The following is a 15002-nucleotide window of genomic DNA, read 5'->3' as shown; positions in this document are numbered from 1 at the left end:
TCTGCCAGAAAATGTAAAACTGTCAATGATGCTTGTTCACAATCGGGCTCACTTCGTGCGGTGATCAGTAGATCATCGACGTATTGCAGTAAAGCGGTGTTAACTGGCATCTGAATACAATCTAGTTGTCTTTTCAGTGCTTGACTATAGATGCTGGGGCTTTCTGTGAATCCTTGAGGTGCGCGGGAAAATTTGAAACTTCGTCCATTTAAACTGAATCCGAAGAGATATTGGCTCTCCGGATCAATAGGTACACTGAAGAAAGCGTTCTTGAGATCAATTACAGTAAAGAACGTTGCTTCTGAATCAATCGCAGTCAATAGGGAAGAGATATCGGGGACCACAGGGTACTGTGGTACAATGCATTTATTCAGTTCTCGAAGATCAATCACCAGCCGATATACTGGCGGCGCATTGGGGTCGGTACGTTTAAGAATCGGAATGATGGGTGAATTACAGACATTGGAGTCGGTCTCTACGACTACTCCTTGGGCAATGAGCTCCTCAATGATTTTCAGTAAAGCCACTACAGCATCGGGTGGTAACTTGTATTGTCTGATTCTGGGTAGAACAACTCCTGTCTTGAGTGTAACACGATATGGAGTGATATGCATACAACCTACGTCAGCTGGGCCTTTTGCCCATAGGTGATCTGGTACATTTTTCAGTCTGACATCAAATTCTCGTAAAACATAATGACCCTTGAAATCCCGTAGAAAGAGTCTAACTCCCTCCGGGGAACAGCATATTATAGCTCCTAGAGCTTTCAGAGTTTTGATTCCTAACAAATTTTCTGGGCATGATTTCGTAAGTAACAAATCTGTAACTCGTGATAATGGACCCACAGCCAAGGGTACTGGTTCCGATACCTCATTTACAATAGGCTGTCCTGAAAAACCAAGGGAAACATTCTGTGAGCCTGAGAGGGGTGCCCCTGGGACTTCATTATGACTGATTGTGGTGCGGCTTGCCCCGGTGTCAATTAAAAACTTTCTGTCTTTTCCCAATACGTGACTGTGTACATAAGGACCTTCTTGATCTACAGGTATTTCAATAAGAGGCAAGCCACCTTCCCTCTCTAGGCTGTTTCATGTATATCGGGGGTAATCTGGATATGCAGATTGGGCATACTGGTACATCTGTTGCGAAACTTGCTGAGTCGCGGCAATGGGCTGTGGCTGTGGTACTGCTACTGTCTGCGCTGTGTGGGATGGAGCATGCATAGACTGTGTGTTTGGCATTGGCTGTTCGCTCTGTGAGGTCTGTTGATGCCCATGTTCATGTCTAGGTGGATGCGGTCTTTCTTTAGTTTTACCTGTTGCTATGTTATGTTTCAGGACTGGGCATTCATGTACGTAGTGACCTGGCTGCTTGCAGTAATTGCACGTTCCCTTAACGGGAGCTGTAGTGTGACTTGTCTGGGCCCCACCCTTCCTCTGACCGTCGGCTGGGACCGTCTGAGCTACTAACATTTTCATCTTGGTGTCTTTCATACGTTTCTGTTCCTGATCTTGTTCTTCTCTAATTCTGTTCTGATGGTATTGTAACATTTGTAGCATCTGGGATGGCGTATTTGCCTGCCAAGTACTTTCAACTTTGTACACTCTATTTTTAACTAATGGTAGCGAGTTCTCGACTAGTTTTGATACAAAAAGGTGTGGATACGACTCGCTGCTTGGTTGTAAGCCACTATTTATAATGAAACATTTCTCGAATCTTGAATAGAAGTCACTAGTATCTTCATCTTGTTTCTGTTTACAGGACGAGATTGCGTCCCAATCTTCCTTTCTAGTTGTCAATAATCTTGGCAGAACCTGTACTATTAATCCGGGTAATGCTTTAGTCTTGTCCCCAAGGCCTAACCCTGGGACCCGTTTGCTTTCTTCGTCTTCTATTTCTGCCCATGCAATCTTTGTGTCCCCCACCTCCCATTCTTTTTCCTTTAATTTCTCGTAAATGCCCGTGGGCAGCAGTACCTTTAACATTTTCATAATATCATCATACGTGTAATCCCCCATCAGTAACATGTCTTTAAGCTCTCTGTGAAAACCTGCAGGGTCTTTATCATGACAGGGAACTAGTTTCTTCATTTCTAACAGTTCTAACTTAGTCAGTGGTGTGTGAACATACACACGCTTCAAGATGTGATCCGCACCCATAACTGGGTGTACTTCTCGTAAGGGGTTCTGACTTTCAATGCCACCACTGCATTGCATGTGGTACGTTTTTCTTTCTGGAGGTGGGGCGGGAACATATTCAGAGCTTATGAAGGTGTTATATTTATGTCGTTGTTCTAGAATTATTTGTATTCACTTGGTGCTGAAACCTCTCCATCTATCCATGAGTAGTGCTTCTAATGTTTCGTGTAAGGGACCTGGATCAGAATGATGGTTTCTGTACTTAATGAGGAGGTGCTGAATCATGTATACACCTGCTAATTTCTGCTCGTCTGGGGAGAGGTTCAAGAATGTCTGCGCTAACGTATCATCATTATATATGTCTGGATTTTCGGCCCATAACACGGCTGACCGAGCGAGTTCCTGTTCATCCATAGAATTGAGTACATGGTACCCCATTCGGTCTCGAAGCCTTTTATCAGTTTCCTGGAACTGATGTTCAGAAGAATTCGGGTTTGTTAAAGCAGAGAGAAAAACTCTCTTGTTTTCCGGACGGATGCCTTTCCTAAGGTAGTTTCCCTTACCTACATACGCTATAGTATCTGTAGTCCTTCCTGGTTCTTCAGTTTCTTCTTCCTCCTCGGAGGAAGCTTTGTCATTCCCTTTCTGGTGTGCCGTTATCACTGCCTTTCTAATTTTCTTGTACATACTGGCTATGCAAGCCCCCCTGTCATGTTTTCCGTCGGCTATATTTTGACCCCACTTGTTTAGTGCATCTAACTCACTCTGATCTGTCTCGGGCCTGTCTCGTTCTCTTATTAGACAATTTATGAAAAATCGTAATATCTGTGCTTGGATGTCAACTTTCTGTTTCTCCATGGCATCCTTGATACTGTCAGGGTCTTTTCCTGTCTGAACAAACTCATATATTCTATCTAGACGCTCCTTCATTCCTACATAGCATAACAAGATATCAGTAGCAGATCTTAACCGTAGTGATGCCAATATCATTAGATCGTCTTTTCCGGGTACTGGATCATATCTGCAAACGGACATGTTTTCCTTGAATGCATCAAGGCGGGGAGACTGGAACGTGAGAGGACTCTGTGTGTCCCTGAAATTGAATCTGCGTGTTAATGGCGGGGTCCGAAGACCCGCAGTCGCACCTCCTGAGGCGGATGCTTGGGCATTATCTCCCTGCGGAGTCTGGATCTGGACTTGAATTTGTCGTTTAGTAGGATCAGGTAGGATTTGCTTCGGTAGGTTAATCTTGGGTGCGGGAAGTGGCGGAGCTGGCGGAACGGGGGAGGTCTGTCGCGGTATCGGCGGAACATGATCTGGGGCCGGATTGCCACCCCCGTCCCTGTCAGGAGGCAGGGCACGAACAGGCAGATTGGCGTAAGCTGGTGCTACATCTTCTAGATAAGAATTTAAGAATATGTCTTTAGTAGTCTTATGCATTACTTTAGTTAGAACTAATGGTGGCGGTAAGTTTTTCGGTATTTCTGATAGGGCTTCAGAGGTGCCCTCGGCCGCGAGGTACATACCGTTTACGAGATTGTTTCGGGCACGGTCTATTTGTTCTGTTTTTACTCGGATCCCTTCAATAACTAATTCGTTTTCTTGGGCTTTCTCTGATTCTTTAAGTCTGTCTTCTCTACGGAGTGCTTTCTCTGCACGCTTATGTGATTCCTTACGCCAAAATTCTATGGCGTCTTTCTGAGATTGTCTAGCTTTCTTTTTCCATAATGCTTCTTCTACCTTCATGATGCACTCGGCATCCCATGTTCCGGTAGTGGGCCATCTGTGTCTTTCGTCTAGATGCTTGGTGTAATCGGCCCATAAATCTAGATATAATATGGCATCTATGCCATGCTTGTGGTACATAAAGTTACCTGGAGTGTCCCTAGGGGGAATAGGAATTTCTTCCTCCAGTATCCCTTTCCTAGTTCCTATCTGCTTTAACTTGTTGAAAAACGGCATCTTATTTACTTATTACTGAATGCTCAATCCTTACTCCTTAATACTGCTGACAGCTAGTTTATACGAGAAACACAATAATGCACATTTAAACAGTCACATTCATACCACGACATTAATTACATAAAAACATTTGAGACATAGATGACTATCCCCTATACTGGATGTACTGCTCAACAGTACAGATACACTGGTGTAACAGTGCCAAAATTCAGAATACTGGATATACTGCTAAACTGTACAGATACACTGCCTAAAAACAGTGCAGACCGGACTTGTGTACCCAAACCCGTCTAGATACGACCCAGCAATGGTACTCACCGGGAAGCACGGAAACAGAAGGCCTCGGAAAACTCGACTGGACTCGACTCGGTACTTCGGAAAACTTCGGAGAACTTCGGAAAACCTCGGAAAACTTCGGAAACCTGGTGGGCCTCTTGACACCTCGGACCTTGCTTCTTTCGGCTAGGCTCTGGTCGGGATCCTCCGCACTCCTCACCGCCTCGTCTGGGCACTGATCGCAGTCTTCGTCACCTCCTTGGGTCAGAGGGAGATGCAGGAAATCCTGCCGGTACGCGTAGGTTCCGTCTAACTGACGGCAGGGGACAGAGCTTGCAACGCACCAACCGGCGCGTGAGATGGGGGAGGGGTCCCTATTCGGGCGCCAAAATGACGTAAATAAATAATTTACTCTCTTAATTTCTATGCAGGTAAGTACTTGATCAATAATAACTCAATCGGAATGAAAAAAGACAGAGTCCGTGGTGTTAGAGTTTCTTAGGGGTTTTATTCCTTAAAAAGGAATGGTCAAGACCAGGATATCATGTTCTGACCACCACAAGGGTGTCAGAAGGGATAGAGCAAACTTTATTGACATTACATAGCTTATATACTTGATTTATACCATAGGAAGTAGTGCAGTAGGCGTAACAGCTGAGAGAAGACAAGATAACAGTATTCACGTGTTACAAGTACGTAATCAAGAGGCGTGAACTAGGCGTGAACTGGGGGTGTGTGCTAGAAACGTCACTGATAGGTGACGCAAGTGGGTGGCACCAAGGGGTGGTGCTAACAGAATTGTTGCAATGTCAGCAGAAATCGGAAGCTTGGATGCGCGCGCAGCTGCATGACGTGTGATTGGAGGGGTGCAGGGGACTTGACATTTACACTGACGGAAAGAGACAGAAGTCTGGCATGTCAGATCAACTTGTACTTCTATCATATCTGATATCTGATGTTTAGGAACCATACTATCTGGGCGGAAAGGTCTCTAGGGCAGAAGCTATTCTATGCTAACTGTGGATGCGTGTATAAGCGCCTAAGTGTCTGCATGAGAAGCGTGGGGGCACGGGGCCTTCCATGGAAGCATGGTAACAGAGGCTATGAATTATTTGCATTGGGACGGGTCGGCCCTTTGGCTCTGCAGCTGGAGAGGATGTTTACTGAAGCTAGTAGGCAGGAATGCATTTTCGAGGAGCGGAACAGATAATTCGAAGGTTATAGTCAGTCTTGGCAGAAAGCAGGCTGAGCTGAGCGCGAGGGGCCGCGCTGGAAGTAAGTCAGAGTTCACGGGTACAGAGGTAGCCTGGGCAGAGGCTGTCAGAGCCAGAAGCCAGAAAAGAGGCTCGATGGCAGAAATTCAGGGCCTACTCTGCCAGAGCAGAAAAAACATGTGAAGTGTACTACAAAAAGAGGGTGGCATAGCATACTTAGGAACGGACTATATAATCCATTCAGGGTGGATCTGAAAGAGGACAAGTTAACGTTGGACGCAAATGTATTTGCGTCTTCATAGCTGGCACAGGAGGGAAGTTACATGCACTTTAAGCTGGTACATGGAGTCGGTGGGGTACGCGCTAGGGAACATAACATGACCAAAAATTTATATTTCCTCAGTCCCCGAGGAAAGCTCAGCCTTCAGCAGATGTGGTTACTGTTACACAACGGCTACGAAAATCTGAGGCTTTGAGGTTCCTTCAGGAGGGTTCGAAGGGATGGGTCTCTTCTGATTGGCTGATGCTTAGTTTGGTCTCTTTTACAAAAAGAGGCGGATATGCTACAAAACGGAATGAGGCCTAGGCCTTTTTCTTTCTCTTTTGTACCTACTGCTATGTTATTTTTGTTACCGAGACTCCCATTCTGACGACGGGGAATGATACAAAAGCATGGGAATCTATGAAAGTTACTGTAGGAGAGTAGGGTCTGCTTCCTATGGTCACCCCCACTTTTTGCTTTTGCTTTACTGGTTTTCGGCTTAGATGTGGCTGTGGGCCGGCTAATCAGACCCACAGCCCAGATGCACTCTCTCTAAATTCAAACCATGCACTCTAGGTACATACACAATTGGGAATTGGTTCACCTTGTCAGCCCCTGTAGAAGGGTACCTTAGGTACTCAGGGCATAGGTGTAACGAAGGCCTGCCAGGGGCTGCAGCATGTATTATGCCACCCCTGGCTGGCCACTCAAACTGACACAACTGGCTGATCCCTCAGCTGGGGCAAGGTTGTGTAATCACCCCTTGCTTAGGTATAGTATTCCTATATCTACCCTTATATATAGACACACAGTAACCTATACGTCACTCCTATGGCAGGCCTTAACAATCCTGGAGGCAGAGTGCTTGGTTATGTGTGAGATGGTGCTCTAGCATGAGCTGAGCCTGTATGCAGCTTTCGGAACCATGTCCTTATAGCTGTTCTATGATATCGCCATACCATATAATCTTAAATGCATTATAATCCTCGCAGTTGAATGCTAACTTTGGTTTGGCTTTATCTAAACATGTCGTGTAAGGTGACATACGCTTTGGAATACTACCCCCTCGCCAATTCTGGCGACGGGGGTAGCATTCCACCCTTCTAGAAGGAGAAGACATGTTAGTTCTGACTATCCTGGTTAAAGTCAACCAGAGCCCCAGCGTCACAAAATGGATACTGCTGCCACAGACACAAGTCTGACCTCCTGCTGCTGGGAGTCCTTCCAGTCACTGAGGTTTGGACAATAGGTTTCCTGCCTAGAGTTGTGCGAGCACCACCCCAGACAGGACTTTGTGTATTGGGACTGGGAGGGCTGAATAGAATGAGGCACTGCCTGGGGCACACTAGGTGCTCCATGCATACCCCAATTCAAACCGGTTGCTGGGGCACTCCAGCCCCAGCTCTGGCACGAAACTGGACAAAGGAAAGGGGGTGTAACCACCCCCCTTCCTGGTCCCACCCATAGGAGGGACCTAGACAGTAATCCAGCCCCTTTTAGTTGTATAAAGGTAGGAGCTGAGCCCAAGGACTTTAGATTAGATCCTGAACTGAAACTTGAAACGAAACTCTGGATCTTCAACGTTCTGCTAAAGCTGAAGACTGAAGAATCTCCCTTGTGGCCAAGGAGTGACCACCCTGGGCTACCAGGCACCATCCAGCAAATCAACGGCTTGCTTTTTCGACGCTCCCGCCGGGAACCGAGCACAGAGCCTGATAAGACCCAGACTTCCAGACCTCTCTCACCCTCTCTTCACATCTGCAGCATAGCTGAGATCCGTGGAGGCGTCGAGACACGTGGGACCGCCCATCTTGAAAAGTCCACGACTTGCTAACTGTGCAGCTCCTGAGGAATCCTCGAAGCTGTGCACTGGGGATTGAGAAGCCCAGAATCCGAGCTCCACCTACACCCAAGATCAGCCCTCCACACTCCACGAGTTCTGCTTGGGGCCCTTCTGCTTGTGTTCTGCTCGACGCGTTGTCCGGTCGCTGGCCCGTTGGCTAGCAGCCTCTGTGACGACAATCCTTTTGAACCAACTCGCTGGTCTGGTTGCTCCAGACTGGCCCTTGCCTCCCTGCAAAGGTGAGGCACCTCAGACCTTGCTGGTCTGTATCAGAAGCCTTCTTTGAATCCTGCGTGGGTTGCCTTTGCCAAGGCTTGTTGACTCCAATCCTGCAGTCGAGACCTCCATCTGCGAGAACCTTCGTGGGACAGCTCCTCTCCAGCATCTGGTCGTCCTCGACGCCTCCTGGTCCGCGTGGCTGAAGAGACAAGCTTCACGACAGCACCTGATTGCTCCTCGACGTCGTCTGGTTCCTTTTTGGTTCCACCCGGTCACTGGCTAGTGAACCAGACTCTGTCCCCTCTGCTTTCAGTTCTTCCTCACCCTCGATCCACCCTTGGATCCACCCGGACATCTTCCTCCTGGTCGCCTGCAGCATCTTTCTTCACAGGCTCCATAGACTTCAACGGCGAAACCCGACACATCTTCACACCTATGCACCCGGTTCCTGTGGGTGAGGTAACACACGTACTTCGGTGCTCCCAAGGGTATTAACTATCCAAGTGTCTGGGTTTTTAGTTGTTTCCTTCTAGCTAGGCCGGAAGTGTCCTAAATCCTTCTTTTTCTAAACTCTAAGTTCCCATTGACTTAACATTGACTCTCGCGTGTGTGTAAAGACACAGCACGCCCCGCCTGTGGCCCTCCCACTCCTAACCTAAGGTTCAGATAATGAAGCCCCAGCGATTCTCTAGGCCTTAGGCCTTTCTTTTCTCGTAACGTGGTACTTATACCACTTTCTTAGTATATGGTTTGCTTCGCCCCTAGGGCCTAACTGTGTTTTGTGCAACTTAACGTATTCTGACTAAGTAACTTGTGATGTGCTTTTTCCTCTGATCTTATAAAGAGTTCAGAGGAGTGTGTTAGTAAATAAATACATATATTTTTTATATATATCCTGTGTGGTGTCCTTTCATTTGATATTCAAGGGGTTGCATATGGTACAACAGCTGGCTTTACACGCCCTCAAGAGTCTTTTAGCCTAAGACTGTTCTGTCCAGGCTACAACTAGGATAGCTGATCTATAAGGTTGACTTACAACCATCACCATAAGGGTTGTTTGGACTGGTGCAAGGTGCTCACTAGAATAGTGAACATCATATATAGGCCAACTTCTCACAGTTACCAATACTGGGGAACCAAAGTTACAAGTAAGTAACTTGTTTTCTTCCTGACTGTAAAAAGATATTAGGTTACATATCTCACAGATAACCAAGATAGGCAAGTTTTATGGTGTTGGTCACCCACTCTGACAAACCCTGGGAGTAGAATTTCCCAGTGATGATTCTTGTTAGGCTCTATTAAGAGGGGTGTAATTCATAAACCAGATCCTGTTGTGTTTGTTTCCAGACAGGGGCTTGGGGCTGCTTTGATGAATTCAACCGCATCAACATTGAGGTACTATCTGTTGTGGCCCAGCAAATCCTTTCCATCTTGACTGCCCTTGCTGCCAACCTCACCCGCTTTGTCTTTGAAGGCAAGGAAATCAACCTTGTCTGGTCTTGTGGTATCTTCATCACTATGAACCCAGGTAGGTGTACTTTTATTTGGAATCTTTTGTTCTGAATTCAAGAAGAGTGTAACAAGAGCAAAGGAGCACTCGAGTTATCTGCATACACTTCTGCAATAAAAACCTGGAGAAAAATAATTTACTTTTAAACTGAAAAAATCCCCCTCCCCTGAACACCAATGGTGTGATAACTGCTGGTTTAATGTGAGGAGACAGTCTTCCCAGCAGTGTATGTTTCAGTGTACCTGATTGGATGTGACAAGTAATTGTCCAATCTGAAAGAGACACGTTAGTGATAGATTCCTTACCTTAGAATATCCCCAGGCGTCAGACTGGATCCGGAAATGTTTGCGTAGCAATACCCCTGCGCGTCGGTAGGCGTCGTCTGCGGCTCCGCGTCCGTCGTCGGCAGCGTCGTAATGACGTCATCGGAGTACTTAGACGCCGCCCATGCGCGCTGACGTCAGTTCTTCTTTTTTCCGTGCCAGCTAGCGCAGATCTGGAGAAGCTCTACCCCTAGTCATTTTTTGACTGAACTTTTTGATCATTTCTTTCTTCGAGTCTTCGACTCTGTCGGTGCCGGTAGGGATGCCCGGGTTCAAACCCTGCTCGAAGTGCGACCGACTGATGTCGGTCACGGACCCCCATCGCCGGTGCCTGAAGTGCTTAGGCCTCGATCACGACGACCGCACCTTCTCCGACTGCCGGGCCTTGACGTCGAAGGCTAGGCGGGAGCGGTCCCGCAAGCGGCTCGAGCTCCGGCAGTCGGCCCCGCGCCGCTCCAGGTCCCGGTCCCACGGGAGGTCGAGGGCAGGTCGCGGGGTCGGAGTCATCGCAGCTCCGGGAGTGGACACCGGTCGTCAGGCTCCAAGTCCTCAGGTAAGAGGCATGAGAGGTCGGAGAGACATCATCATTCCTCCGACCTACCCCGACACTCGCACGATGCAGCCGGGGGCTCGGGCAACACCGCCCAAGCGGCTCCGCGGGAGTCGCAAGCGTCGCCGCCTGCCCCACACCTTCGGGTCCCTGGACACGGCGCGACGCCGGAGGAGATCGAGCGGTACCTCATGGCCATGAGGTCCCTCCCTCCTCAGTCGGGTTCTGTGGCGCCTCCGGGCCCAACGGTCCCGACTGGAGGCCCTAGGGGGTCGGGTGCTTCGGCCCAGACGCCGTCAGGTGCTTCGGCCCCGACACCGTAGGGTGCTTCGGCCCCGACGCCGCCGGCGACTTCGGTCCCGGCGCCGCAGGACTTCACTGGATCCGCTTCCTGATCCGGGTCGTCACCGGTCGACCACACCGGCGCCGGCCCCACGGGTGTCACCCCTGGCGCCCACTGTGGACGCCGTCTCCAATGTTCCTTACGGTCTGACTCCAGCGCCAGAACAGCGCCGCTGGGCGCCGCTTCCGACGGCCTTTGGAGGAAGTTTTACAGGAAACGGGTGACGAGGAAGATTGGGAGGGGTCTGAGGATCCTCCGGCACTGGAGTGCCAGTCTCAACAGGACTGGGTATATGAGCTTGAGGAGGCCAGTGGTATTGACACTTCGCCAGACACTGGATTTGTCTCCCCTCCGACCGTGGCTTCGGAGGAGGGGTCTAGTGTTGACAAGGGCGGCCAAGGCCTTACACCTTGAGCTCCCCGTCGCGGCTGTGAGGACTAACCTCCTCACTGAGGTCCTCAAACTGCAGTCATGCTCCAGTGAGCTTCTGCTGCCATTCAATGAGGCCTTGAGTGACGTTCTTGGTCCAAGCCCGCCACAGGTCCACCTGTGGATAGGAACGCTACCGCCCGGCCCCGGGCGACCCTTGCTTTTTGTCCACCCATCCCACCCCGAGAGCCTGGCCATCCAGGCCTCCAATTCCCAGACCGCATTCCCGTCGGTCCCGCCCGACGGGGAATCCAAGAGATACAAACAGTTCGGGAAGAAGGTATTCTCGTCTGTGAGCTTAGGGCTGCGGTCTGTCAATATGTAAATGTAAATGTAAATTGATACTTGTATAGCACACTACTTACCCGCAAGGGTCTCAAGGCGCTTGTACGAATACCGCTGTGGAACCCATCCTGGCTTTCCCTGTGAGGCGTCCACTCCTGGGCACCCCCAAGGTGGAGGCCAGGCATCCTTAGCGTTGTCGGGGCCGTTGTGGGGATTAAGCAAGCTATTGCCCAGAGTTGCAGAGTGGGACTCCATGATTGGAATAGGCACCAAGGCGAGAATTATCAGGTCCGCGGAAATTTGAGCACAAGACCCGCCGAGGCGGGGAATTGAACCCTGGTCCTGGGCTAGACCTCTGCATCAGGGTCTGCCGCTCCAATCATTGAGCCTGTCTCTTGGGCCGCTTCACCCACACTCTGTGGGACGCGGTTGCGGACGTGTTGCCACAATGTCCGGAGGAGGTCCGGGCTAAACTCGCCCAAACCCTTGCGGAGGGCCGAGATGCAGCGCGTTATTCCATCCAGTGTGGGCTGGATACCACGGACTCACTGGGCAGGGCAATGGCAACGGAGTTGGCGGTTCGACGCCACGCCTGGTTGAGGTCCGCCAACTTCTCGGCCGATGTCCAGGCCACACTTCTGGACATGCCGTTCGAGGGCTGTCGCCTCTTCGGCGACAAGGCAGACCATGCGCTGGAACGTTTTAAGGACTCCAGGGCTACGGCCAAGTCCTTGTGCCTCTCGGCCCCACGCCAGCAAACGGGTGCCTTTCGCTCCTTTCGTGGCCACGGAAGGGGCGCCCCCACACGTGCTGCCAGCCACGCGCCGCAAAATGTTCAACAGCGCGGTGGCGGCCGTGGAAACCGCCGTGGCGGCGGTCGAGGACAACGGCGAGGCCAGTCCACACCTCCCTCCACAGCACCCGCCTCAAAACTTTCCTAATCCGAGTTTTCAGGTCCATGTGACGCCTGTGGGCGGCAGGGTTCGCCATCACCTCTCCCACTGGCGCACTATCACATCGGACAGGTGGGTGCTGCGGATCGTCCGAAGGGGCTACTCCCTCCCCTTCGAGGCGACCCCTCCATCCATGCCACCGCAATGCCACCGCGTGTCGAGGGATCACTTGCAACTTCTGGAGAGGAAGTCACGGCCCTCTTGGCCAAGGGGGCCATCGAGCGCGTTCCTGGGCCAGAAGTAGGGTGTGGATGTTACTCCCACTACTTTCTGGTACCCAAGAAGGGCAAAGGGGGCCTACGCCCTATCTTGGACCTGCGAAACATCAACGGCTTCCTCCGGAAGGAGAAGTTCAAGATGCTGACTTTGGCTCAGGTCCTAGCTGCCCTGGACGCAGAAGACTGGCTGGTAGCGTTGGACTTGCAGGACGCTTATTTCCACATCCACGTCCTGCCGGCCCACCGGCGTTACCTGCGGTTCACAGTAGGCCAAGAGCACTTTCAGTTTACCGTGCTCCCCTTCAGCCTTACCAGCGACCCACGGGTGTTCACGAAGGTGATGGCCGTGGTCGCAGCTCATCTGCGCAGGTTAGGGGTGTCAGTCTTCCCCTACCTAGACGACTGGTTGTTGAAGGCGGGCTCACCCCAGACAGTCGTCAGCCACCTCCAGACTACGGCCGACCTCCTGCATTTGCTGGGGTTCTCCATCAATGTGCCGAAGTCGCACCTGTGTCCCTCTCAGAAGCTCCTCTTCATCGGAGCGGTTCTCGACTCGGCGCAGTTTCGGGTTTACCCTCCCGAATAGCGGGTACGGGATATACAGGCTCTGATTCCCATCTTTCAGCCGTTATCCCTAGTCTCGGTCAGGTTGACGCTGCTGCTTCTGGGGCTGATGGCCTCCTGCATCCTTCTGGTGCATCACGCCCGGTGGCGGATGCGGGCTCTGCAGTGGGACCTGAAGTTTCAGTGGGCCGAGCATCAGGGCAACCTGTCCGATCATGTCTTGATCTCGGAGGGCACTGCGAGACAACTGCAGTGGTGGCTCACGGACCGCGACTAGGTCAGTGGCAGATCCCTCTACCTACCCCACCCGGAGCACGTGGTTGTGACGGACGCGTCCCTCCACGGCTGGGGGGGCCACATGGGAGAGGCGGAGATCAGAGGCCTCTGGTCTCCGGCGGAGTTCTGGCTCCATATCAACCTTTTGGAGCTGCGGGCGATTCGTCTAGCACTGAAGGCATTCCTCCCCTCTGTCCGGGGGTGTGTAGTGCAGGTGTTCACGGACAACACCACCGCCATGTGGTACTGCAACAAACAAGGCGCGGTGGGGTCGTGGACCCTATGCCAGGAGGCTCTGCGCCTCTGGCAGTGGCTGGAACATCAGGGCGTGACCCTGGTGGTTCAACACCTGGCAGTTTCTCTGAATGCCAAGGTGGACAAACTCAGCCGTCGGTGCATGATGGATCACGAATGGCGTCTGAACTCGGACGTGGCGCAAGGCCTCTTTCAGCAATGGGGGGAGTCTTGGTTAGATCTATTCGCCACAGAAGAGAACGCGCAATGTCATCAGTTCTGCGCGTTGGAATTTCCAAGGCGGCACTCGTTCGGAGACGCTTTTCGTCGCGAGTGGAGTTGCGGTCTATTGTACGCCTTTCCGCCTATACCACTTCTGCCCAGAGTGCTGAAGAAGATCAGGCGCGACCGGGCCCAGGTTATCCTTGTGGCTCCGGACTGGGCACGAAGATACTCATATCCCGAGCTACTCAGCATGTCAGTCGATCCCCCGATTTGTCTGCCTCTTCGGGAGGACCTTCTTTCGCAGCAGCAGGGGTCGGTCCTGCACCCGAACCTGTCCAGTCTCCACCTACAAGCTTGGAGATTGAGCAGCGGCAGTTGAGGCCATTTGACTTGCCTCCCGAAGTCTGTGATATCATTCTGGCAGCTAGGTGTCCCTCCACAAAGTCGGTATACGCCTGCAGGTGGAACAGATTTGTGGCATGGTGCACAGCAAAGGCTGTGGACCCTCTCTCTGCACCCTTTTCTGAAGTTCTACTCTTCCTTCTTTCCCTTGCCCAGCAGGGCTCTGCTCTGGGCACTCTTAAGGGGTACCTTTCTGCTCTTTCCGCCTTCTTACGGCTACCTGATCAGCCTTCCTTATTCAAGTCCCCCATTGTAAATAGATTTCTGAAGGGCATCACACACATGTTCCCTCCTGTTCCCTTCGTGATGCCCCAGCGGGACTTGAATCTTGTACTCACTTATCTAATGTGTGCTCCCTTTGAGCCGCTCCATAACTGTCCTCTCCGTCTTCTTACCCTGAAGACTGCTTTCCTGGTTGCCATCACCTCTGCTAGGAGAGTGAGTGAGCTCCAGGGTCTTTCTTCTACTCCACCTTTCCTCTCTGTTCATCCGGACAAGTTGGTGTTGCGGACAAGACCTTCCTTTCTGCCCAAGGTTGTCACGGCCTTCCACATCGGGCAGTCCATTACCTTGCCCACCTTCTTTCCGCCTCCGCATCCCTCGAAAGAGGAAGAGAGGCTCCACCGTCTGGACCCAAAACGTTCCCTCTCTTATTACCTAGATCGCACACGCCAATTCCGGGTGGATGACCAACTCTTTGTTTGTTACGTGGGCGCGAAGAAGGGAAAGGCGGTACACAAGAGGACCATTTCGCGGTGGATCATCTTTTGTATTCA

At 51.1% G+C, this 15002-nt stretch overlaps 1 protein-coding gene across 1 annotated transcript in view; it reads left to right on the top strand.

Annotated features, from left to right (window-relative positions):
- Positions 1–15002, top strand: part of DNAH2 (dynein axonemal heavy chain 2) — a 2538822-nt gene that overhangs the window by 1202506 nt on the left and 1321314 nt on the right. Inside the window, exon 38 of the mRNA XM_086946066.1 lies at positions 9262–9442. Within this exon, the coding sequence (XP_086802192.1) occupies positions 9262–9442 (181 nt within the window). The remainder of the gene's footprint in view (positions 1–9261; positions 9443–15002) is intronic.

Source organism: Lissotriton vulgaris, chromosome 12 (assembly GCF_964263255.1).
Source record: "Lissotriton vulgaris chromosome 12, aLisVul1.2, whole genome shotgun sequence".
Taxonomy (NCBI): domain Eukaryota; kingdom Metazoa; phylum Chordata; class Amphibia; order Caudata; family Salamandridae; genus Lissotriton; species Lissotriton vulgaris.
Note: the sequence above shows the minus strand (reverse complement) of the source record. Positions and strands in the feature narration are given on the sequence as shown.